At 38.1% G+C, this 27,995-nt stretch overlaps 1 protein-coding gene across 1 annotated transcript; it reads left to right on the top strand.

Annotated features, from left to right (window-relative positions):
* Nucleotides 1-20,006: 20,006 nt before the first annotated feature.
* LOC108675999 lies at nt 20,007-25,491 on the top strand. The gene is made up of 7 exons (XM_018164043.2): nt 20,007-20,856; nt 21,020-21,210; nt 21,561-21,778; nt 22,147-22,337; nt 23,246-23,411; nt 23,651-23,808; nt 24,247-25,491. The coding sequence occupies exons 1-7, from the start codon at nt 20,049-20,051 to the stop codon at nt 25,080-25,082; spliced, it is 2,568 nt and encodes an 855-aa protein (XP_018019532.1). The 5' UTR covers nt 20,007-20,048; the 3' UTR covers nt 25,083-25,491.
* The last annotated feature ends 2,504 nt before the right edge of the window (nt 25,492-27,995 follow it).

The following is a 27,995-nucleotide window of genomic DNA, read 5'->3' as shown; positions in this document are numbered from 1 at the left end:
CCTAACTTTGAGAACAGCTTCTTTCCTGGTGTCTGCAGAATTTGCATCTCCAAAGAGCGAGAGCCTTAGCAGTTTTTGGAAAGCTTCTATAAAGCTATTTTTTGCCTCATGATTGAGCTTTTTTGACCCAAGAGCGCCTGTTTTTATGCGGGCAAGCCTTGCATGAACTTCTTTTTGAACACTCTTGACCTGTCGAAACTTACGACAGGTAAAATTCTCGCCGATGGGCGACAAAGACTCTCTGCTAAAAATAAACTAAGCTTCAGAGAGATCTCTTGATAAGCCGTTCATTGTTATACTCTCGCCACTTGAGTAAAAATAGGTATATGTGTGCAGCTAAAATTTGCAGTTCAGGTGTTGGCTGTAAATAGCCGCCATGAAACTGTAGCGACTGGAAAATTAAGAGAAATTTTACAAAAATTTTCCGAACAATAATTATTATTACTCAAGATATTTCAGAAGCGTTTTGCCTGTGTCATTCTATATATTAAGATTGATTTATAAAAATAATCATAAATTAGTCTACGAATTTTCAACGGTATATAGTGCAGGTTAGACTCTTGTGTGCATGACGCCAGAGAAGTTCACGTTTCTAAAATCCATATTGGAAGAGATTCGAAAATGTATTCTTTCATAATTCAAACTTCATTGACAGACATTCTATTATCTTGAACATACTAAAAATATCCTATAGCGTGTATGTTTGCCCTAATATAGCGGTGACTTGTATATTATATAATGGTAGGAAATAAGAATAATTATGATTTTTGTTAAATAAAGAGCCCTTGAAATATTTTTTTCTGGTATTCTGCTTACCTTTAGCGTTCGCGTCATGCGCTATTTGACTGTGGCCGACACAGCTAGCCCGATGCGTTCTGGTTGAATGTTGATCATATAAAGCCACTTTTATATCAAGATATGTACTCAAAATAAATTATTTTACTTCCTGATCACACCTTAAACTCGACATTATTATTGTACTTTGTTTGTTTACAGACATGCTATTTAATAGTGAGAGACAACAAATATTGCAATCAAATTCTTTGGAGACGAACTTACCACATAATTTCATTGACTCATAATTTTATTGAACGTACCTCATAATTTTATTGTATGTACCTCATAGCTTCATTGAATGTACTTCATAATTTCATTGAGTTTATCTCATAATTTCATTTATTGTACCTCATAATTTTATTGTATGTACCTTATAATTTCATTGAATGTGCCTCATAATTTTATTGTATGTACCTCATAATTTTATTGATTGTGCCTCATAATTTTATTGTATGTACCTCATAATTTTATTGATTGTACCTCATAATTTCATTTAATGTACCTCATAATTTTATTGTATGTACCTTATAATTTCATTGAATGTACCTCATAATTTCATTGAATGTACCTCATAATTTCATTGAGTTTATCTCATAATTTCATTGATTGTGCCTCATAATTTTATTGTATGTACCTCATAATTTCATTGAATTTACCTCATAATTTCATTGAATGTNACATGTCTCTAGATTATGGCCATAAATGATAGCTCTGCGACGTTAACACTAGTAAATGCATAGCCGCAAGAACATGTCTCTAGATTATGGCCATAAATGATAGCTCTGCGACGTTAACACTAGTAAATGCATAGCCGCAAGAACATGTCTCTAGATTATGGCCATAAATGATAGCTCTGCGACGTTAACACTAGTAAATGCATAGCCGCAAGAACATGTCTCTAGATTATGGCCATAAATGATAGCTCTGCGACGTTAACACTAGTAAATGCATAGCCGCAAGAACATGTCTCTAGATTATGGCCATAAATGATCGCTACGAGAAGTCAACACTAATAAATGTACAGAGGCAACAACATAACTCTAGATTATGGCCATAAATGATAGCTATGCGACGTCAACACTAGTAAATGCATAGAGGCAACAACATACCTCTAGATTATGGCCATAAATGATAGCTATGCGACGTCAGCACTAGTAAATGTACAGACGATCGTCGCCCTCCGCTGCTGAAGAGGAAGCAAGCCAAGGCAATCGAAGGTATAATTGAGTCTTCGTATCGTCGCTACCTGCAAATTATACGACCGGTCCCTTCTAAAAGACGGTAAGCGTGCCAGGGAATTTGTTTGCTAAAAATGATTATATAGTTACGTAAAAGCAGGTAATTGAGCAAAGTCATCACAATATTTTTACTATAAAATCTCTGGAAATTAAATGTTGACGAAAGAAGTAAAAATACAGAAAATTAAGAATGAAATTAGGAAATTGCAGCCCATTTTTTTAAGAGAGCACAGAAATCATTAGTTCCCGTTTTATTTCTGACAAGATAGTAATTACCATCGGTCAGCACTAATTCATCATTCTTGATGCCTTTCATGAATCCACTTTGGGACCATGAATAATCCCACTTCATGATGATTAACGAGATAAGTCGTGTAGGTAATTTAGGTTGTTAATATCAATATCGAGTTAGAAATTTTGTTGTAGATGGTGATGATAATGATTAATAAAATTAGACTACGTTTAGACTCTGTGTTAAGCCTATACGTTTTACTGCCGGCATTTGAACGTTTTATAATTCATTTTAATTAATTATTACAGAAAGTACTGTCGAAAATTAATTACTTGAACGATGAGTTCTTAATTGCAATGAACTGTTAAAGAAACATTGGTCATTCACATTTTGAGATAATCAATGACATTAGAGTGGACTTAGTGCTTAGTTACACAAATGGAACACGTATGACCAAGCATTAATTGATTAATACGAACTTCTCTTTCAAAACTTCAGTCATTGATTGACAAAAATTACAAACCGAAAATGAAAAAGTGCTTAGGCCATAAAACGTTAGACATTAATTAACCTTGTACTTTCATTGGCCATCCTGCCAAAAATTTTATTATAAAAACCCTCTCGTCTATTTCAAGTTCAAGATTTTTGAAGACGAATTGTTGTCGTCCCAAAAAATTCATTAGTGCAGAAATAAAGAATTATCTTCACCTAAGCTCGCTGCTTTCAGAGGGAATCCCTCGGCACCTGCCCCTCTTTTCCTGCCCGGAGAAACTGAGCGATGAGTTGGCAGGAGTTTTCCCTCATTTGTGAAAGATCTTTTGTCAACTCCCATTCATTTGGATGACTATCTTTGAACTTTCCAAAACTTTACTCAGAGACAAGGTCTCTATTGTTTTAATTAAAATTTCTGAGAGATAGGGATTCTTTTGAGAGAGAAGGAAAGAAGGACGCGCAGGGTGATGAGATTGCAGGCTTGTTTGAGCAGAGCTGAGATCCTGGTTTGTTCTGGCGCATGGCAAACATGTGCCATCCTGCTGGCCCGTTCCGTCGCGGCTCTCCGGCGCGCGTGTCCGAAACTGTGCGGCAGAACATAATTATAGTACTACAGCATTTTGTTCACATTATTATAACAGGTAGTGAGTGCTGTAATTTCTGTACCCTAAAAGTTGCAAAATTCTTTCTCGGCTAAATTTGAAACATGGATAACATTTTTTCGCAATATATCCATCGGGAACGATCATTCATCTTCATAGATCTTGGACCATGTTGTTGGGAGAACTAGCAGGTAAATTCGGATTTCGGTTGAATTTCAATACTTGAAAATTACATGGACTGTTTCGACGCAGAGGTTATATGCTTAGTTTGCTTACATGGCAGATGTCCCTGTTGATTGCAGAAGTCAATAAAATAGAATGATCTGGTACAAGAAAAAACTCGGTAAGCAAGGTACCTCGCAAATTAACTCGTAAAGAATACATTCTACTACTGAAACAAAATTCATTGTGGTTATCAATCCTCTCTTTACGTATAAGTAAGGTATAACCTTTTATTATTTGTAAATTAGAGATCATGCAAGCGCGTGGTCATTTTGATAGGAGTTGTAGCATTGATGTATATGGTTGCTCGAGATGATGCTCGTAAAGAGGTGGCTAGACGAGCGAGAAGAAATGCGACACTGCCAGCCGACTTCGGGAGCCATCCCATCTTTTATTTGGCTGAAAGAAGTTAACGCAGCTGAGAGGAATTGCACTGAGTTTATGAGACGTCAGGGAAATAAGATGACTCTCGCTATCTTGATTGTGCCGTGAAGACGGAGGCTCTCGGCCTAGAAGCTCTAGGCCTACAAGGTGCCAGAAATAACTGCCCTGATCATGCTCCACGCAAGGGTCTTATAAGCCTCTTTAATGCTCCCTTGGCATTCCTCACTTTCCTTTTCTCTTTTTCGCCCGGGAACTGTGAAGAGCCTTGTGATTCTGAATTGCTGGTACCTCTTTATCAGACCTTTCAACGATTCTTGGCTGCGGTCTCAGCATATTTGTTTTACAAGTTGTTTGTATTCGCCCTAAAAATTATTTGAAATTTGTTGTGGAGTTTAATTTCAAGTTTTTACTGTACCGGTTTACGATTTGAATTGATCTAACAATAATTATCTGTGATCCTGAGGTAACTATTTAAAGAAAATTCTGTTAGAATTTGATATTAAATTAACTAAAAGATTTTTCTTTTCGAACTGGTTGAATGGTATCCACAATTTTATGTAAAATCACATCAAATATTAAAGCTGATAATTTTATACTGATAATAGTATTGTGATAGTATTGTGATAATAATCATAATACTGATTTCATTTATTTTAAACTTACAGCCTTCTATTGACCTTGTAATAATGTTTTAGAGGGAACTTTGAAAAATAAATCGATTTTTAGTTTTGCCGAAAATAGCTCCTTTCCAAATAGATTGAAGATGTTAAAAAAAATTTCGCCAAACTCTAAGTACCAGTGCCTACCTAGACTACAGGCTTATCGAGATGAAGTAAAGAACTAGCACTGTTCTCTGCAGCAATACAAAACTCGCGCTAATATATCCAGAACCAATCTAGAACAAAATGAATACCAATTTTCATTGCATTTATCACCGTGTCAGCGGCTAAATGTATGCGAGGCGTTAATGTACCATCGGGAACGATCATTCATCTTCATAGCGCTCATGATAAATAGATCTTGGACCATGTTAGAGGAATGTGCCTCCGTTCGTCTTTTGCATACTCGCGATCAAATTCTCGAGTCTCATCGATGCGAGGCCTCCACGGTCTCAGTCTACGGTTCACGTAAATAGATTCTTGAGAATGATTTATCATGCTGGGCGCTCGGCAAACCATCGATTCTTTGCTGCTAAACGCTTCGGCATTTATACCCTATTTAACAATTTTAAAAGATTCTACTTAGTAAACGGTTATATGCAACCGGCGTTCCAAAATGTTGATTTAAATTGAACAAATTTAAATTATTCCGGAAATGATCACTTATATTTTTATTCAGTAAATGACCAGCAGGAAAAAACATTTACAAAAGTACGTGAACGTTAGCGTAAGGCTACTTAGTCGACCATAGTCATACTAGCGCTATGCCTGCGCTGAAACGCTATTTGGGCGCGCACTTTTTTCTAAATTCGTAACCAATTATTATGAAATTAAATACGATCTTTGATGCTCATGAAATTAAATACGATCTTTAATGCTCATTGCGCTGTTGAGACATTGCGCTGTTTTTTGGATTTTTTGCCCTCTTTCATTTTCAATTGAAATTGTAAAACGAATTAAGGACAGCACGCTCGTTTTTTTTTCATTATTTAGTAACCAATGATTAGGAAGTCATATTAAATTTTTTTGCAGCCATTTGCTCCAATTTTCTCACCTTTTTACATACTCCCGTTTATACGATGAAACGGTTGAATTCAGCCAATTATGTACATTTTTTCCTCAATTGATGCATGATAACTTTCATGCATCAATTTCATCATGCATCATGAAAAATGTCATGCGACTCAACTCCCTGAAAATGTTCTAGCCACACATGATGCCGACATGGCGTCTAGATTTTACACTTCTCCTCACTTCTTGTGATTTGTTTGTCTGCTACAAATCTTATTATCGATATTTAACACACTTCTACCTCTCAAATCGAAATGAAATTTTGCACACTTGCAATCGAACTGACAATGCTAGAATCAATTGTCAGAATGAATAATTTCAAAATTTTAAATTTTTTAATAAAACAATAAAATGAAGCAAATATTTTTTTTCTATATAATCGTGGCCGCCGCAACTGGCTATCTATTCATGCACCTGTACATTCAAACCATGCCAAGGATTGTAGTTTAAAGATTTATTGCATTCTGTACTCTAGTGTCTAGTAGCTTTAATTTAAGGGGACCGGCTACCCTAAAATTTTCAATTTTTGCGTTTTTCGGTTTTTGTGCTCATCTGAAAGCTGGAATTCTGCTCTTTCCAATGGTACCACTGCCATCGCTGTACGCCAATATTTACGTTCATGACGTCTCTTTAAAGGGAAGCGGGTGTGCTGCAGTTACATGCTTAGTCTCATCTTAAAGCTGACATTCTGAGCTTTCCAACGATACAACTGCGATCCATGTACGGCAATATTGACGCAGATGGCCGGGCTTCAATGGGGGGCGGGGGTGTAGTTCCTTCACTAAATAGACCTAAGAAAATTAAAGCGGCAAGACTACATATCTTGGTGTATCTGGCATCTGAGCTCAGTTACCCTCCTAACATTGTACGTAGAGGTGCGCTACAAGTTGCTGCTAGCATCCTTGAGTGGATTAAGCTACAGAAGCCTGTAGTTTGGTATCCATGCTACATTGAGTGCCAATTTCGAGGCGCACGGGACTTTGTCGCGCCGTCCTGAGAAGTTTGAAAAGTTCAACATATTGTCACGGAAAACCTATTTCCTCCTACAGTTTTCAAGCTACAGCAATGAGAGTTACATCATTCGATTCGTAAAGACCATATCTATCGGCCTAGCCATCGCTTTTTTTGAATTTGTGCATGGTTCGTCTTATATATGGGGGAGAAGGGGGGAGGGGGTGAAAAAAGTGAAAAAATGGGAAAAACGCGCATAAAAATAAAATTATGGGGAAAATGAAAAAAAGGATGGCAGAGTTGATAGGTATGGTCTTTACGAAAGGTATGGTCTAATGTTATGTGTCTCGATATTGTAGGACGATATTTGTGGGAGGAGATAGGTTTTCTATAGTACCCGTTATTTGTCCGTTTTCTATGAATATCACGTTTTCTATCAATTTTTTCGAAAAATTCATGGAGGTAAAATGTTATTATTTTTACATTTTACGTATGTATGTGAAGTTTCATGATGATCGAATAATAACTGTAGGAGTTATAGGCTACCTCGGTTTTAGGGTAGCCGGTCCCCTTAAGGCGAAACAATTATACATGCAGTCTCGTTCGAACTGTGATACAGAGTGGTCGCGACTTAAACGCTCCTTCGCTCGAAGCACCATATACGTGTTGGGTCCAGTGACATACCCATTTACATCATTCTAAAGTATACGAGGTACTTTGAGCCCTATTGAACCACAAAAAATCATAACATGGGGCCAAGCCGAGGGCGCAATACGGCATCTGCGACAATAAATTTTCGAACAGAACTATGCTATCTGGAACCTAACCCCATATGCAGTGAGCTAAAAGTTACGTAATTTAGCGAAGCTGCGGAAGTCACTCGCTGGCGGATGATAGAGTTTGGAACAGAACGATGCTTTCTGAAACCTAATCCCGGATGTTGAGCTAAAAGTGACACTGTGACGGTCTGGTGGTGCACGGCAGGATGCATGCAGTTCCACTGGCGACCGGGCTGGTTGGTCGCAGTCCGTTGTCCGCAAGACGCAAGTTACAGTTCGAGCTAAAGTCAGGATATGAAGTGATGATTCGATGCAACGTTCAGTGGTGCATAACCATTACTCTCTGGGCTATTCGCTTCAGAATGTGGTGGCGTAAAGCTCCTAATATTTAAAGCAAGATGATGTCACGGGCTGGTTACCGACGAATAGCTTAATGCGCGGCTGATTGGTCATTGGTGGTCATCCGGAAACATGCTACCGTAGGCGTTCCTTTCAAGGCTGATTGGTGCACAAATTTAGTGATGCACGGCTGCGTACCCTCCGTTCTTTATCGGGGGCCGAATTCTTTGCAATATACAAAGCAATGCAGCTTGCCACCACCGACATATCTTTGCGAGGTGAGCCGGTGTTGATCTTGACAGATTCAAGAGCTAGAGCAGCACTGCAGCTTCTATCTTCTGCGTCTGGTGGCTCATATCGCTCAATTGTTGTCAAAATTCATCAGTTAGGCCTAATCATTGCAAACTAAGGGGCTTGATAGAGTAATGATGTGCTGGGTTCGTGGCCATAGCAACATCCACGAAAATAATGTGGCTGAGGCTGACAGAGTGGCAAATCTTGCACACTCAAACAATCGTTCTGCAAGATCCCTTTTCAGGCTTTGTGTTTTTAGGAGTGGCTGTGTTTGTTGAAGTCCAAATTCTTGAAACACTGGGCAGTGGGCACTCTGGTGGGCAGAAGAAGTGCAGACTGTGCAGTCCTCAGGCCCTCAGGGAAAGGAACCTTTAGGCATGATCTGGGACTGGGAGCAGTGGTAATTGGTAAACTAGGCCTATCCGCCTATGTGGACTAATGGGACTATTGTCATTGATTGCTACCTTGCTCAGTTGAGCGTGCAGTAGCTCGGCTGCGACTGGGACATGCTGGGCCCAGCTGGGGTGGAGGCCCACCTGGCACATTTCAACATGGCTAATTCTAGCATCTGCCCTGGCCCCCGAGTGCAACACTGAAGATACAATCAGACATTTCATCTTGAGCTGTGCGCTTTACACTGACCAGAGTAGGGAGTTTCGCTTAAGTTTGGAGGCTTTATCAATTATCATTAATTCATTACCGTAAAATGGGGTAACTTAGACCGGCGGGGTAACTTAGACCACTTTTCGTTTTTTTAACAAAAAACCCCACAACTCAAAAACTATTTGACATAGAAAAATTTTGTCAATGGGCATTAAAGGCCTAATACTGAGGCTACATAACACAATAGAAATTACATCGCAATTTGGGCCAAAATTTGCAGTGAACAAGAAATGTCTTCTAAACTACTGAATAGATTTTAATGAGACTTTGAATACACAATCCTAACCTCTCAGTTAGTGAAAAAAATTTCTATTTCGCTTTTGTTCGCGAGTTATACGGATATACGGGGAAACGACCGGCATTTTTTAGGCCAATTTTTAAATTTGAATTGACAACGAGCCATATACCGGTACGTATAGCCGTATAACTTGCAAACAAAGGAAAAATAAAAAAAATTGTCACAAGCTCAACATAAACGTTGCATGGTAGGAATGTATATTCAAAGTCTCGTCCAAATCAGTTCAGTAGTTCAGAATTAATTTCTTGGTCAGTGCAAATTTCGGCCCCAATTGCTTTATAACTCACGAATGAAGGTGAAATGGAAAATTTTTTTACAAGCTTAACATTACCATTAGGTCCTGATGAATAAGTTGCATGTGTTTGGATATTAAAAGTTCCGTTCAAATCTGTACAGTAGTTAGAAAAAATATAACTCAGTACTCACTGCAATGAGTGAGAGCGCATTTTCTCGTCGACAAAAACATAAAGTCATGGACAGATAGACGGACAGACAGATATGATGAGCATAATAGGGCATTTTTTCCATAAATAAGAGAATGAGCTAAAAATGTTTCGTTCACTGCAAATTTCTGCACGTATTGCCATATTACTCATGAATGAAGGTGGAATTAAAAAAATTTTCACGTGCTAAACATCACCATTAGGTCCTAATGAATATGTGTACAAGTTTCATTGAGCTACGGTCATTACTTTGGGAGATATTAATTGCTCACTGAATTTAGATATTTACAGTGAGACCAGCAGCATTTACGGTCTCAAATTTTTTCGAAACGTTTGTAACACGCGCATATTCCATTGATGATATTCAACTCACTGGAAAAATTTATACAAGTATTATTATGTTGCAAGTCAGATCACACGCTTTAATATTAATCAATGGGAAATTTGTTTATACAATTTTCTTTTGCTAATAAATGACATATAAATGACATGCGAGATTTATTTTTTCCGCAAGTTACAGGCTTGGATGGGCAGCTCAATGGCAAATGGTTTTTACTCATATGAACTGTGTAAGCCAAAGATTCCATTATCATGGATGTTGAGGTTAATTTCACGGTACTATGACACTTCTGAATAAAAATGGTTATAACCTAATGGCCCTATACTTAGTGAACGAGATTATTAGGCACAAAAAATGTACTACATAGACGCGAGAAAAAGGTATGAGCGCAATTTTTAATTGAATCATATCTAAAGTTTGGATATAATTTTTGGTCGCCTTGGATGACAGGTCACGAGTCTAATGATCAGCCATATAACTTGAGAACGCAGCGGTCGTCGGAGAGAAATTCTATGATCTAAACATGTGCTGAAAGCTTTAGTGAGTTCTTGTTCGTGATTTAATTATGATATGCTACCCAGTTGAAAGAATACTCATCCACGTGCCTTGGGAAGAAACCCTCTATCGTGAAATTAAATACCATAAATAAAGTGCGCATATTCTATTTTTCATTTACTGCATCTGAATCTCGATACTTTAATTGTAAGCAGATCCGTTATGTATTGAAGGAGTTATGAATGGTTAGGTTGCTTAAGAAATACGTTTATTCGTTTTAATTAAAAACTAATTAATGTAAAAATCTGTAATAATTCCTGCGGCAGCGTATCAATAATAAATATTCATAATCCAAAATTCAAGCAAGTCTGTTCTCTATTGAAGGAATTATGAGTGTCTGGGTTGAGAAAAAATTATGTTCATTGTTTTTAATTAACAAATAATTTTTGTAAAATCTGTATTAATTCCTGCGGCAGCGTATCGATAATATCTACTCACATATTAAAATTCAAGCAAATTCGTTCAGTATTGAAGGACTTATGAGTGTCTGGGTTGAGAAAAAAATATGTTTATTGTTTTTAATTAAAAATTAATTTTTGTAAAAATCTGTATTAATTCCTGCGGCAGCGTATCGATAATGTTTACTCGTACCTCACATATTAAAATTCAAGCAAATTCATTCAGTATTGAAAGACTTGTGAGTGGTTCAGTTGCGCGAATCCGCAGCCAGGACCGCAGGCGGGTCTGCAAAAGTGTCGATTCACTGAAGAAATTGGCCCATGTCCTGTTGCCGATTCTTGTACTTGTCGTGACTTGATTCAGAAGGTTGATTTTTACGTTTAGATCATTTCATTTGTTGAAATTCACTCTGTGATGAATGATTCAGGAATGTGTTACGCTTAAATTTGCAGTACGCACGTGAATAACAGAGGTGCACATCCGTAGTTTTAATTTCTTCCCATTGTAACTTACTGGTATTCTTGGATATGCCTGAGAGAATATGAAATTTGTGAATCCCATTTGTGAGTGGCTTGCATTTGGTGAACAAATGCAAGTAGCCATGTATTAAATAGAGTTGAGGTTTGATAATTCTGGTGATTGAGTATTCAAAACAACTGAGTAAGCAGTTCTGGATAAGAGTAAGGTGTGACCTCCGTATTTTAGGGAAAGCTTGCATTTGTTTACGCACAATATTTACGGTGAGGTGAAGCGGTGAATTCGTTAGTAAAGAAACCTAAGAGGCTAAGAAGGCACCGCTGGTTTGAAAAATTAAACCATTAATGTGTTATCTGTTAGGTGTTTGTTGTTATAAAGAATATTATGTACATAGACTTAAGGTTATCTCATTATTAACGACTAGTGTTTTCATTGTTGAGTTATCGAACTACTGAAGAAACCTATCGACTATCGACTGCTTAAATCCTATCGACTATCGACTGGCATGCGGTTGTTCAACGACCAGATGACCTTGAGATAAATTTTACAACGACTCTCGTGCCACACTATGAGACCTGGCAAATGGGGGGCGCTGCCCCCAAATGGGGTAACTTAGACCACTTAATGTCAGCCCTGACGGGGTAACATAGACCGGCTTGGAAGTTAATATAAAATTACCATATATAACATATTTTATGTTTGACAGCCTATTTATGTTTTTTCTTTATGTTTCAGACTCTACAGAGTTTTACATATGGTAATTTTAACTTAATTTCCAAGCCAGTCAATATTATCCCATCAGGGCTGCCATTAGGTAGTCTGTAGTCACATTTCCCTCATTATGGCTTTATGGGGCCAGGGGCGGCGCCCCCCATTTGCAAACTATGACACTTTCCCCAAGTTTGTCATTTGCATATGTACCTAACTAGAAGAGTTCTACTGCAATGCACCAAAACCTGGAGTTATTTTACCAAAAATATATAATTGATTTTACCACCCGGTCTAAGTTACCCCAAGAGCTGGGGTAACAAAGACCATCATTTTTTTTTTTTTGAAATTACATAAAGACTATGAAAGGCAGGAGCCAGCAATTTATGGTGAGTGAAGCTAGAGTATAGACCTGTATTTTGCATGTTTCAATTCAAGTTTAATTTAGCTAGTAAAAAAATGGCATCATTTATAAAAGAAAAAGTGGTCTAAGTTCCCCATTTTACGATACCCTGGAGCCTGGACCCAAATCTTGGCTCTAGCCTCTAGGTGGGGCTGTGGGGGACAGGGGGAGATATCCCACTACAAGGAACTGCTGACTCTGCTGTAATATGTCATTTTGGACAATACCTGCTGAGATGCAGTATGGTGAACACCCTTTGAAAATACTCAGTGCCTAGTTCTCTTGTCTCTTCTGCACAATAATCACCGGTTGGTGAGTGACAAACCAAAGCGGCAAGATAATACAAGTTTTCAACAAAAAGTTGTGCTCAGGCTGGGAGCCTGGGAGGTGTGATATATTCATAACCAAAGTCTTAAAATCAATTATAAAAAATGGGGTAAAATTCTGTGGAGTAGGATCTGTTGACAATTGACTATTTGATTCAGCAGGCTTTGCAGTGTGCAGTGAGGTAGGTGTTGCTTAAAGTTGGTGTGTGCCGGGCCGGCGGAGATGACTCAGTTACATAGGCTACAGCTTTTTGAGTCTGAGCTAAGTTTAGTTATTGCATTATATAGGGTAGGCATTGGCACAAGGGCTTGTTTATGAGCTAAATTCCCATCGAGGCATACAACCAACTCACAACTGGAAAACTAACGCTTGAGTGGGGGCCATGACACCGCGGTATCGCAGGCAACGTTGCTGCAGATGCGCTTGCACGAGCAGCACCGAATTTGGGCTGGCCAACACATTGAACAGGGCCAACGCGGCAATGCCGCCAACCTTGCCTTGGGCACGAGAGACTGGAAAGTCAAGATTGCTAAACATTACCGCAGCGTTTGGCATACTGCCTGGTCAACCCTACCTGCCCACATCTCCAGACTCCAAGGGTCCAAGTCAAACCCCAAACTTGCCTCACTCACCCCTACATAACTGCCCCGACCCCAACAAGTAGCCATCACTTGCCGGGAGCGCAGCCGTGCACCGCCAAACCAATTTTGTGCACCAATAAGCCCTGAATTGAATGCCTTGGATCTCTCTGGACAATGACATCCACCAATCAGCTGTGAAGTGTGAACCACTTTGCTATGTCCTCCTCCGGCCTTGCATAGAACCTGCTGTGCACTACCAGGCCGCGGATTGAATATGACTTCCAGGCATTGTTAAATTACGTAATTTTACGTTCACCGCATCTGAGGTTAGGTTTCAGATAGCATAGTTCTGTTCCAAAAATTATTGTCCATCAACAAGTTGCCGTTTGACCGAATGGCTGCTTCGAGTTTGATGCAGGGCCTAGATATGGGTGGCTTGAAGTGCTGAAGGCTATATTCTGGAAGGCAGGAATCATGATGAGGTAAACACGGTATATTCCGACACATTAAGTACGTAGCAAAAAATGAATGGCTATAAAAAATCACCATAGGTGCAACTTGAGTTCTGTTTGCTTTATGTCACTCTCAAAACATCGCACTACGCGCCAGCAACAATGAATGAATGAAACGTCACAAAATGTTGCCATATTTATTTAAAAGCCTTTAGAATGCAAACCTACCAAATCCATATATTCCGGCGCTGTGTGTGACTAAATTTGGCATTTTGTCACCTTGCACACAGCCTGTCAGCACCTGAACCTCCCTTTCTCTCTGGACTCTGAGCACTCTTTTCTTGCCACCATTTGACCCCAAAATGATAATACAATTTCTGCGCAAGACCCAACTACTGGACTCAATTTTAGAACAAGGTGGAGAGGGGGAGCTAATACCTTTGTCTGTGCTGCACCATATCTTTGTGGGATCTTGCTATTCTAGCCTCAAAGTTCATGAACACATTCTAAAAGGACACTCACAAACTTTAAAGGTATCAGGAGGGTGTTTCAAACAAGGAGAGATGGCTTTTCAATTTTCTTTCTTAGATCTTGACATTTGTGGGAGGCCACTAGAAGAGTAGCTCAGATCAAATACCTGCCAACATTACATAAATCAGTACACAGAACACATACATATCATAGGTTGCATCAGCTGACAACATGACTACAGCAATCCCTTGATTAACGTGGTTAATGAATCCCCAAGTTTTACCATGTTAAGCAAAACCACGCTAATCAAACTTAAGAATATATGGGAATAATTATAATGAATCCTCAAAAATAGCAAAGTTACATAATAATTTTTTTTTCCACTAAAATTCATCATATTTTTTCTAAATAACAGGGGAAATAAATAAAAGAAATGCGATTGAATTAACATTTATTTTTTACTGAAAAACGAATCCAATTTCAATTGCACAGTAGTATTAGATTTCTTTCTCTCCTTAGATTTAGATTTCTTCCCTTTTTGTCCATAATTATGACGGTAATTCATCAAGGAAAATTACGTAGTTTGATAAAAATGAGCAGTAGATATGGCAGCAATCTTGACCAGTTGAAGCTAACGAGTAACTAGAGCACCGGCATGGCGCACTTACCGGCAAACGTTGCCGAACTTGACCATTTGAGTTATGAACGAGACAAGGCGCGGTTAAACCGACTCTGTAGTCAGCATGAGTGCCTATGGAACAGGACCTTATTTAAAGAATTATTGGCTGAAATTCATAAAGTAACAACATTTGGCAAATTTTTCCAAAAGTTGTAACAAAAGTAACAACATAAGATCTAATAAGCAAAAAGTAGTAACACTTTTGTTATGAATGTAACACCTCTGGCTAGAGGCGGGAAAATGATGCATTGTGAAAAGAAGTCGCGCTAATCAAAACTGGCACCGCGTAGATTAAGGGTAGGTTGCAAATTTTTTTTCTGCGTTAATCAAAACCGCGGTATTCAAAACCGTGCTAATCAAGGGATAGCTGTATTACATTTTAAATCTCAAAGGAATATTTCTTACCAACTTCAGAATTTACTCACACAGCTGGCACATGGCAGATCTTGTTTGATATGAGACAATAGTATACATATTTGTAATTTCAATAGCAACACCTCACAACACAAATAGGATACAAAAAAATCAATCTTATTAGTTATTAGATTTTTACCCCAGTTTAATGTGCTCTAGTTAACTAAAAAATGCCAAATGAATAAATCGGCTACGATCCGCATCTCAGTTTAGTGTTGCACTTTGGGGAAAGCCTAGATTATTATTTGACAAAGGTTGTTGATTTTTTTTGGATTATGAAATTCAATTTTATTTTAATATTGTCATCAGACAGGCTAACTAGGTACATTTATAATTGTCCTGAACATTCCTTTTTCTAAAATTCATGATAAAATGAAATGATACTTTGCGAGACATTCACTACATCTTAACAAAGTAACCAAGTATAAGCTAGTAACCCTTTACTGCCTGATTTTCTGGGTAAAAAATTGCAAATTTCACTTTTCTGGTTTTAGTCTCACCTTAAATTTGACATTCTGGCCTATCCAACGGTACCAAAATCATCTCTGTACGTTGATTTATGCCTTGATGACAGATTGCGAAAGGTTAGGGGTGGGGGAGTTCTTTCACATATTCACATTTAAGATAGGCAAAAATTACCGGCCAGGCACATAAATAGATGGTCCGAAGACACTGATCTTTAGTTACCTGGCTGCTGTTGTGTGGGATGGTGCCGTCAAATGGGGTAAAAAGGGATGGGCAGGGTAAATCGGGACATGCGTCCCACATTTCGTAGAAATGTTTCAATTTTATTTAGCTAAACTAATCAAAATATTGCAAAACTAAAAATAGTGGCACAAACTTCAACATTTTTACTATCTCTAAAAAATTGTTGAAAAAGTGTGAAAAGTGCGATTTTGAAAAATACCTCTGCTAAGGTCTGGAGCAAAAAAAAATATTCGCCATATTGAAAAATTTTACTTACGTACATAAATGTTGCACCCAGGTGTCAGCTTGAAAATGTAATTGAGAGAATTTGCCTATCTCATTAAAAAAATGGCAGCCATTTCCACTCGACCGGGTAAAAAGGGACACCCCCATGGGGTAGTTAGGGACACCCTTAAAAATGCATTTACAGTAGAACCTCAGTTAGCAATGGCTCCAGTTAGCAATAAAATTGATTAACAACAAAGAATTTTTATTATATTTACCTCGCTTGGCAAAAAAATTCACTTATTGAAAAATTAGTGCATCATCGGTCATCAAAAAATTGTACATAGAATGCTATATATAGACAGAGCTGGGCTGCGCTACTTAGAAATGTAGCGACGCTACCACTACCGCTACTTGCTCTAAATGTAGCGGGCGCTACTGCTACACCCACTAGATTGTAGCAAGCTCTACTGCTACAGTAAAATGTAGCGCCGCTACAATGGCCAAAATTATTGGAAATCTCTAAATATTTATTGTTCTTCTATTGGGATTTACTCGTAAACATTTAATGATAAAAAAACATTTTCAAAACATCACTGCAACTTTATTGCAATTAACCTAACTGAACTAGTACGGGTTAGATACACTAAATAACAGTTACAGTTATTTTTATGTTTTACCTTCCCTACATGGATGTGTACTTTAATCTACCAATCTAAAAATTATCCACATATACATATAAAAATCAGTCTTTTATTTGTATATATATATGTGGATTATTTTAGAGATTGGTAGATTGAAGTAGACATCCATGTAGGGAAGGTGAAACATAAAAATAACCGTAAGCAAACTGAAACATGAAAAAATACCTGTAAGTGGGAACTGGTAACAACTTAACAAGTAACAACTAACATGTTGACACTATATATAGTAACAGGCTGAGGTTGACAACATTACACTGAAATCTTTCATACAGTTTTATTCTGTTATTTATATTAGATATGTATCATGCTGGTTTTTAAATAATATTTAATACTATTAAGTAAAATCTAAAGGCTTTATCTATAAATGTAGTGGTAGCGCTGTAGCGGAAAAACCTCGTAGTGCTACTTGAATATGTAGCGGGCACTACCACTACATTGCCTTGAATGCAGCGCCGCTACCCTACTGGAAATGTAGCGGCCGCTACATGTAGCGTGCTACTGCCCACCTCTGTATATAGAATTGTGCAAAGGCATCATAGAATGAAAAGTAATTGACCTAAACTATAATTTATTTCTTCAAAACATATGATGATTGTCACTAGAACATTATTTTATGTTTCAGGTATGTTTTTCACCATCTTTTTTGTTATAGTGAAATCACTAGACTTGATTAAAATTGTGCAGAATTACAAACCATCCTGTAAGCTTACAGATACAGAAGGAATGCTACATGGCTGCTGATATGAAGCTTGCAATGGACAAAATTGTTGTTAATGCTCAATGGCATGTCCATGGATACAGTAATATCACATTAATAATACGGTAATTAATGAATATGGTAATTTCATATCAATAAAGGAAAAACAAGTAAAAATTACAGAAAATGTCATTTATTTTACATCTACATCATCTACAATGAAGGAGGACTTCAGAGTACTGTTAGTACTGGTAATAGATGAGTACACTCTGCATGCTTCAAATGTTTGAAATTGAGTTTTATTTCAAGTGTCCCATTTTACCCCATTTCAAGATTAATTCAGGAGTCTTTTATATTGTGTCTACTGTCTAGCGCCTTACAAATAGCATATGGAATTTTTTGAAGATGCCATTCAATAGCCCTCGCAAAGAGCTATAAAATGAGCCTAAACTTGTTTCTGAAATGTTTCATGGTAAGAAGTTATTAATAAAAAACACTCAAAACCGTCCCTTTTTCCCCCGTTTTACGGTATAGTAGATATACAATTTTTTAACTTGTTTTGTGCTATATAGAAGGAAAAATGTTGAACTTTAGGCCATGATATTTAGTTTTGCAATATAATAATCAGTTTAGTTCCTACATCAATTTTAAAAAATGTTGTAGGACTGTTCCGATTTACCCTGCCTGTCCCTTATTGTCCTGTTTGATGATTCTAGTCATAAAATAAATAAATTCAAACAGTATCTAGTTACTAACCTAGACAGAAGAAATCATTAAAAGAATGAGCAGTCAAAACAGTATTCCTCAATATATAAAAAAGTATCACAAAATATGTATCCTGTCACACATTCATGGGAGGCTCCAAGGCAGCTCAAGTAGTGTATGAATGAGATCAGAGTCACTTGCTTGTATTGGAGGCCTGGAGTGAGATGTGCAAATGGAGGAAGGCAGCCCAAGAAGGCTGTTGCCTTTGTGGTACTGTCTCTAAGCAAGGAGATGCTAAGGGTTATACAGAGGATTATAAATATAGACAGATAGAAAGATTTGTGATTTACTGGAAGGATTCTCTGCATTCAGGGCAGGAAGTGCTTTGGAGTACATATACCTTGCACAAAATGTCCAAGAATCCTGGGAAATGCAGTATGCTTAGCAGAGCTGAATCAAGTATCAACACAGATTGGAAGTGGGGGAGCAAGGCAATCATGGGTGCTGGGTGGTGGGGCAGCCAGGACCTTATTGATCTTGGTGGTGGGATGTAGAAGAGAAACAGTGCAGAGAGTGCATGCTTGACCATCAGGCATAATGTTGTATTTCGGAAGAGGTTCCGTTAGGTAGCTGAATCTAAAAAATGAGGGAAAGCTTCATAAGTCTGAAGTCTCTCCAAAAGGGGCAGAGATGGAAAAGGAAGAGAGGTGCTGGCAAGAAACTGTAAACAAGCAAGGTCCAGTAGACTGGACATAATATGATTTGTCTCAGTCTGGAGGTGGTCAATTAAAGTCATTTGAGGCATCTCGTAGCCAACTTAAGGGCCAAGTTTGTAATAATTTTTAGGCTTGTAAGGGGGTGCATGAGGCTTTGAGGTATCAAACACAACTTAGAATAGGGCACATAAAGGTAGGTGGCAACTATATCTGTAGAGAAGAAAGTGAAAACCAAATCAGTGCAGCCAGGGCTTTTAAACTGACTAGCATGTGACCTTCCATGTGACAGTGACCGAGATGTTAGGTTTTACTTACAATGATTCTGACTTTCTGTTGTACTTATCTGCTGGAAATTGTTTATAGATAGGTGTGTCTGTTAGTTGCAATATAACTTTATTTGTCAATATATGTAGGTTTTAATATTGTTTCTGTAGAATATAATTATGCAAAATGATTGTATTTAATTATAGAATTAATTTAGCTCATGGTGATTTTTTTGTCATTTTCTTGCTTTAAATTTGTGGTTAATATGAAATTTAAGCTATTAGTATCATTAATAGCTGATATACTTCTACCTATTTCATAATTACCAGCAAATGGAGCACAAGAGAAGAAAGCTTTAACTTTTTTTGCGTTCTTAGCAAAAGTTTTCCCTAAATTTCTCATCATAAAGTGACAACTACTCCTAGCATGATTTTTCGCTCCTGTCCACAAATGAAATTGGCTGCAGTTTCCAGATTGTTCATGAAATTTGAAGTATTAAACGATTACAAAATACAGTTAACCACATTACCACATCATTTCTCAGCAAATCATTCTTTGATTGCAAATAAATTCTGAGAACTGAATGCAAAATGCACCAGTATGTTCTTGTGAAGTACAAGAATTGTTTATACTGTATATGTTTCTTACTGCATTCATTGTATTAAATGTTATCACTTATCAATTTAATGTTATTTTTCAGGTTGTGTATTAAGCATTTTCTACTCCCAAATAAGTGTCAAATGACATCATCACAGCTAATTAAGATCAAGATTCCTGTAATGCTTCCTGGTGCTCTCCGAACACTTTCAACTTCTTCAAAAAGAATATTTAAATATAATACAGCTAAACACTGTGCCAATACATTTCAAACTACAAGTGGAAGCTACAACCATATAAACAGATTTGACAGCCTTGTCTGCCAGACTGCTGACCACCCTTATTATTTGTATGGCCAAGCCGAACATCAAGAATATTCAAGAGAAAATAAGTACTTCAGACATTTATCTCATGTGGGTGTGTACTTAACAGTATTGGTGCTAGGGACAACTGCTGTCTCGTGTGACTCTGAGGAGGAAGAGCATCCACATAACAGCAATGATGAGCACGAGTCTGAAAATGAAATAAATTTGGAGTGCTCTTCTCGACATCGTTTTTTTAAATATTCAAGGAGTGGGCTCAAGCATTTGTCCTGCTCCTCCTTATTTTGTAGCAGTACCGGTAACAGACAAGAGTGTATTCCAGAAGAAGATTTTGTGTACCCATGTAGACATGCTTGCATTGAGAAGAACGATGAAGCACCCATTGACTTGTTCCAAATTTCTGACGAGTCTCAACATGACAGTGACTCACAATCCGGTCTTGTTCGAAAACATGCACCAACTGTACATCTGGATGGGAAATCTGATGAAAACAACTCTGCACATAAGAAAAAGATGAAAGATGCTATTTCCAGATCCACTAGTATTATCAGGGGAAAGCTTCTGAGAAGTGGAGCATGTGGAGCATCTGTTGCTGTCATGATGGATGGAGATTTTGTCTGGTGTCAAGGCTAGTTTGGTGAATTTATGGATACATGTACATGTTATTTCCAGTTCATTTACTAATATTCAGTTGATGATAGATTATTAATGTCTTCTATAATTTGCAGCATTTCCGCATCCTTAAAATTACATGGATGTGTATTTTTCATCACATGTCTCTCAACTTCCAGGAATTGGACACTGCAATGTTGAAACTGGTGCAAACTGCACTCAACACTCCCGCTACCGCATAGCCAGCATCAGCAAACCTATGACAGCTGTCATGGCGCTGTCTCTCTGGGAAGATGGATTGCTTGACTTGGATGCCCCCATATCAAATTATCTTGATGATTGGCCAAAGAAAACTGTTGATGGAAAGCAGGTGGATTTATGTATTTAATGGAGCATTTAGAACCCAATCAGCTTGTTGCTCTAAAATTATTTCAAGTTGACTTATGATGGATTTTGGTTTACTGCAATATACTAAAACAATGCTTCTTAGCTCAAGAAGTCACAATATTGCATGAAACAGGTTTAGAAAAACAGGTTTTCTTTAAACAGGTCAGGAAAGAAAGTGAAAAATAATTAAATTTATATTGTGTATTCAATAATAATTCAATTATTGTAATAATTTAATTTACATCTCTAGCTTTTGCTTTCATTTTAAGTTTGAAGTCTAGTTCAAATTTTTTGAGTAGGTTATTTGTTACTAAAACGTCTTATGTTATTCAGGTTGAAATAACCACCCGCCACCTACTGACCCATTCATCTGGCATCCGACATTATTGTCTGAAGAAACCTAAAGAAAACAGCCGAAAAAACATGGAACGAGACGATGGGACTCGTTCTTCATCCAAAGTTGACAAGAACAAGAGGAATATTGCTGCTAAGAATAGCAGTGATGATGTTAGCACATCATCTGAAGATGCACGGCTTGACAATTTCAAGAAGTACCTATATACCTGTATCTATTTTAGAGATGTTTTCATTTATGATGTGTTTGCAAGATTCAATCACAAGCTGTTAATATCCTCATTTTTTGTGAATAAATGAACTTAAAAAATTATTTCTATCTTTTTTGAAGTTACTTGAAAGCTCCTACATTCTCGTACATTTTACTGAGCTACAGTAGTTTTCTTGCATTAAAAAAAATAAACTTCAGTGTTTTCTTGCTCATTAATAACTCATATTTGCTGTGAATAGCATATTCTGATAACTCTCAGTTAGAAATATTCTAACTAAAAATGAACATCAATTCTCTATGTTCATAAGGTCAAAAGGTTTTCATAGTGTGATCCAATGCCTAAATTCCTTACAGGTACGTTGAAGCTCGTCGAACCAGGCTTCAGCCTTGGCTCAATCAAAACAAATTCATTGAAGAAAAAGAACGACTGAAGCGGGAGAAGCAGAGAGAAGCTGATCTCTGGGAATATTATATCACCAAGCCCTATGAGTCGGTGCAAGAAGCGCTTGACCTCTTCAAAGATGATGACCTCTTCTTCAAACCTGGTCAGTGGAATATGTGGCACCTGCTACACCCTCATGTCCAGCATGCTTACTATGACGTGGCACCAGCTACACTCTCATGTCTAGCATGCTTACTATGACGTGGCACCAGCTACACTCTCATGTCTAGCATGCTTACTATGACGTGGCACCAGCTACACTCTCATGTCCAGCATGCTTGCTATGACGTGGCACCAGCTACACCCTCATGCTTACAATGCATGCCAACTTTGATGCAGAAAACATAAGCAGAATCTCTTCAATTTTCATATTAATAACTGGTGAATATTCTGTCCTCAAACTTGTGCTTACATTTATTCTTAAATTGCTTTAAATACGAAAAATTTCTGTATCAATTTTCCTTCTACTTTGTGTATAAGGTTTTCTATTGCCTGACAGGAACGTACCCGCATTTCTCCCCTCTTTGTTGAGTTATCTCAGTGATTGCTCCTAAAACCCACAATAATGACTAACAATTTCTGTATACATTCAAAAGTTCATGAACTAATTCGTGTGCTTTTCTATAATTATACAATATTTAACATGCTTAATTTTAAACTTTGCCTGATATAAACACTGGTACGCGCATCCACCTCAAGAGAACATTATCACTCTCTAAATTTGTGTGCCGTTGCGACGCATGACACAATAAAAATGCCTACTCGTCCTTTCGCGAAGCGCACTCTCTAAAATAGTGTGTCGTCACCACGCAAGGTCCGACACACGTGTCTACTCGTCCCTTCCCGAAGCGCACTCTAAATTAGTGTGCCGTCACCACGCAAGGTCCGACACGCATGTCTAATCGTCCCTTCCTGAAGCGCACTCTAAATTAGTGTCCCTTCCCGAAGCGCACTCTAAATTAGTGTCCCTTCCCGAAGCGCACTCTAGATAAGTGTGCCGTTGTCCCGCAGGCAGCGCGTTTCTGTACAGCAGTCACGGCTACGTGCTGCTGAGCCGCGTGCTAGAGGCCGCGTCGGGCTCGCCCTTCCCCAAACTCGCTCGGGACTTCTTCCATAACGCCGGCCTCCATCAGACCGACCTGGACTCTCCTCACGCAATCCTCACGCACAGAGTCCCGTCAGTTATATATTAATCTCCCATTTCTGCCATAATTACTCGCAGATTTTGAAAAATTATAATTTTTGTTGTGAAGGATTTTGGGTGCTTTAATCACAATGAAGTCCGACGCACTTCTGCACTGATTTTCTTTTACATAAAATTTTTTGAAGTACTTGTGTTCAGTCAGGTGGGCTTTATTTTTACGTTAATACTATCCTTGGTTCTTTCCTGAGTGTTGTAATTCGTTGCTTTTTCAGGTGCTACGTCCGCGACGAGAATCACGACCTCCTGAACGCACCGTACGTGGATAACTCGTACAAGTGGGCGGGCGGAGGCTTCATATCCTCGACCGTGGACTTGGTTCGATTTGGCTCTGCTTTGCTCTACTCCCTGCACGCCACGCCACACATGATAAGTACGTGCTTTGCCGACACTTCCTCCTATCAGAAACTTAGTCCTCTACTTATAAAAACTTTCACGAAAAGCTGGTGAAAACATTCCTGAGGTTGATGTTGTTGCAGTTTCTGACGGAAACTTATTTTTAGAGGTTGAGGTTGCCTAGGATCACGCTCAACCATGCTTTTTTTTTCAACGGGATCTGGTCCATTTGATTTGTAGAGATTCAGAATTGATTTAACGACTCAGTATGACATTCGGTCTGAGATAACTCAAACAAAAATGCCATGAATCAGGGCCATTAGATTGAAAAATCAATTCACTGCCCTATTTGTTACTATTGGCACATTTAATTTTATCATTTGTGTATGATTTATGTCAATTATTTTTCGCATAGTTTGGAAATGATTCATATTTCAATTCGGTCCCACTGCAATACTTTTTTTTTTATTTATAGAGGAGCACAACGTGAAACCAGGCTATCTGAAGTCAAGCACTGTACAGCAGATGTGGTCGCCTTACTTCTACCATAACCCTGCCCAGGCCTTCACTCAGGACTACATGAAAGGCTACGGCTTGGGTTGGTGTATCCGAGTGCCCAGGATGGACCATTACGATAAGGCATTAGATCAAGATTCTCCTAAGGCTAACCAAGAACAAGAAGAAAACTCCTACGTAGCAATATCCAAGAATTGGGGGCACAACGCTGATAGTGCTTTAGAAACTCCACAGCAGCAATCCACGTGTAGCCCCGAACAGATTTCTGATTCAGCTGGCAAAATGTGTTTGGAAACCAAAAGTCCGTCCCTTGATGTTTGTTACTCATCGGCACCTGAAAACGAGCTCGAAGATGGCAACTGGGTTGAGGGAGATCCTGTCGGTGGTCGTACAGGCAGAATGGCTTGCAGTCAGAGCAAATTTGCTGCTTACCACACAGGCGCTGCCATCGGGGGAAGTTCGGTGTTACTGATCATGCCAGACATCCCTGGGGACTGGCTTGTCCAGAAGCTCGTCGGAACTGCTGATGACGGAGAAACAAAACATTCCAGTGAGATGGACGGGAAGATTACCAAAAACGAGAAGTACAGGTGCGTGGTTGCAGGCCAAAGCCCCTGGAACGGATGTTGTTTGTGCAACAGGAAAACGGACGATGAAGTAGAACCTACGTCAAGAATTCGTGAGCCCTTAGAAATTCGTGGAATTGTTGTAGCCATTATTTCTAATCACACCGGCGTCAACTTCACAGATGAAGCCTTCAAGATTGCTGCTGAATTTTCAGCGGTTTCGTCGTGATGACATCATGATCATTCTTGATAAGCTGATGATAATTTAATGTTGTTGCCAAATTCCTGAATTAGGCGGCATGTTTTTTGCTGATAGTCATTATAAATGTTAATTGAAAAGAAATAATTATTCTCAATCACATATTTATTTTCAAGTTAGATCACTTGTACGACGTAGTGAAATACTACTTACGTTCTGACAGTTCTTCGAGTAAATCTTTTCTGTGTGTGCATCTTTTGTTACATTTTCTATTGCTGTGCTTAAAGGAATGTGTCGTGTGCTGTGAATTCTTCGTTTTTTTTTCTAATGTGAATGTTCTGCAATGTTGCAAAACCTCTATTTTATCTCCCAAGATCCTTTGTTGTTCGAGGGTGCATCATTCCCTGGAATTAATATTCAATTTTCGAAGTTTTTTAGTTTTTTTCCTTGTTTCTATACTGCCATTAATAATTATATTAATGAATTTTTTAGGATGGTATCGCGAATATTATCATATTCCACATTCTATCCTTGTGTAAAAAATTAAAGGGTTACACACTCCATATTTCGAAGTCGAAATTGAGTTAACCATCACATTTTATATACCGTACGAGATACAGATACTCCTATATTTCGTTCAAATGGAAACTTTGCTTACGTGTCCAGTAACTTGACTTGTAAGGCGTTCTTTAGCTCGGGTAAAAGTTTTCTCTTACGGAATTATTATTTTTTTGTTAACAATCATTTCTGAATGTTGGGTTTACCGACGTGCATCTTGCCGTGCCAGTACATCTTCTCGTAAGCTTAGCATTTGTTCTACCAACTCTGAAGAGTTTTTCAGGCCCCGTCTCGTTTTGAATATTCCTTTGAAATAAAAGCGAGTGCGCGCACTTAACATAACATAACATAGTGATGTCGGCGCTGAAGCGTAGGCCTGATGTGGCCTGTCGCCGATTCTTTTCCTTTTCGTGCCTTGTTCATAGAAGACCTAAAATCGTGTTAATTGACCAGATCTTTTCATGACTGGCGATAGTTTGAAGAAGCTACTAGACTTCCACCGGGTTCGATTAGGAGCTAGGCATTTCAAGTCTGAACATATATTTTTCCATAGCTTTATCTAGTCTGTTCTTGAACGCGTTCATACTTGGAGCGCCAACGATGTCATCGGGGAGGCTGTTCCACACTTACACGAGATGAATTTAGTGAGGGAATTTCCTGTGATGAACATATCGCATGAATAATTTACTTTGTCGAATTTTTTTATTCTTATCAGGCATAAAGGAACTCAGTAGAAAGACTAATGATAGAAAGATCTTCAATCATAGAGATTTTTTCGCTATGACGCAGGTAGTAATTTTTGTGACTACGGCCACCTTGTAAAGCTCGTGCTTCATTTATTTCACTACTAATCTGAGGACTAACGTCTCTCATCCTGAAAATTGAAGTTTCAAAATTTGTATCTTACAAAATTTCAAATATGATCTTACCGATCAAGCGGATAACATCGATCTTAGGATAATAAGCCTAATATTTTTTTAGGATAATAAGCCTAATATTTTTTTAGGATAATAAGCCTAATCTAATCTTTAATAAGCTACGACGCAGTTTTTTTATTTAACGTTCTTCATACTTATTTTGTAACCTTTTCTATGTAAAAATGGGCTTGATATAGTTTTGCTACCTTCTTCGAAAAGGGGTTAGAAGGATCAAGCAAATGGTTTGCTGATGACACCGCAAACAGAGCACTATTACCTTACATTTTTAAGCAAAATATAAGCTTGCAAATGTTAGGAAAAATAACTAATTTACATTCATTAATAGTGATAAGGTTGCGTGCTTGGTTCAAGTGCCGGATAACCGCAATAAATATCAGAGTAAATAGCGTTCGATTGAAAATATTTTTTATATTTGTAGAAGTTAATTTACTTGCTTGGTCTAACCTCCTCGCTGAGCAAATGATATAAGTAAATATATTAAGGGTCGGAGCACCGAAAGTAAACTTTCAGGCCATGTGATAGTCATTGAGAAACTTAACTTAGGAAACTTCGTCGGAAGTCTATCCTTCCACACATTCACTTTCCGAAGTAATTTCTATAGGCCGTTATTTTTCCTAGAGTGGAAAAATAAAGTCACATATTTTCAGGTGTTAGATGTTATGAAATGGAAAATTTATTGCACCGGAATCAGATATTGAGCTTCATTAATTGCGTTCGCGAGCTTATCGGCAGGAGCCTATCTCTGCTGCTTCTTGATAAGGCCTCCTCTTGCGAACGAATGTCTGGGGAAATCATTGAATCACTATCATTGTTGGAATCATTGCAAGCCGAGACTTTCATCAATAAAACCTCCAGCTAAATTATTCGTTGATGGCAGTATATCTCGTAGGAAATGACATGCCTTGTAAATACTAAAATGAATCACCCGAACAACTGAGAATTAATTAATTTGTTGAACCTGAAGTTTTTCCCCAAAGATCTTCCATTTGCTCGCAGTGTTTTAAGTGTAGCTCTACAATGATCCATGCATTCAAAAAATAAATCATTCGCAAGTTTTGACTTTGGTTAGTGCAACAGTTTCTAAAATAATTGCATTTAGACTTCAATAAATTCGTATCAAGGTAGAATTAACCTATCAATGCCCATTCACTGCCGCTGAGTCGACAGTGTGCACATCATGCCATCAAACAAATGCTTTATATATAAACATTCATAGATCATAGTTTAATGAGTTGCATTCAAATATCACTGCCCGGTACCCTTTGGCCTCAGAGATTTATCAGTACTGCTTAAGAGGCGCTGATAAAGAAGCTACGACGATAAAGTTATCAGGGAGAGGCCAGCGTTCCCTTGCGCATCAAATGCAAGGAGCCGTAACTTATATGTAGTTTGTAGGGGTACGCTGATTTTATTTTAAATTCCGAATACGGATTTAAACGTGGAAACC

Source organism: Hyalella azteca, unplaced genomic scaffold, assembly GCF_000764305.2.
Source record: "Hyalella azteca isolate HAZT.00-mixed unplaced genomic scaffold, Hazt_2.0.2 contig4534, whole genome shotgun sequence".
In the NCBI taxonomy this organism is placed as follows: Eukaryota; Metazoa; Arthropoda; class Malacostraca; order Amphipoda; family Hyalellidae; genus Hyalella; species Hyalella azteca.
This window is presented reverse-complemented; position numbering and strand designations above follow the sequence as displayed.

Coding starts and splice junctions, on each gene's coding strand:
- LOC108675999 (XM_018164043.2), top strand. CDS start 20,049: ATGACATCATCACAGCTAATTAAGATCAAGATTCCTGTAATGCTTCCT. Junction 21,211..21,560: donor AAACTGTTGATGGAAAGCAG/GTGGATTTATGT, acceptor TATGTTATTCAG/GTTGAAATAACCACCCGCCA. Junction 23,412..23,650: donor ATCCTCACGCACAGAGTCCC/GTCAGTTATATA, acceptor TTGCTTTTTCAG/GTGCTACGTCCGCGACGAGA.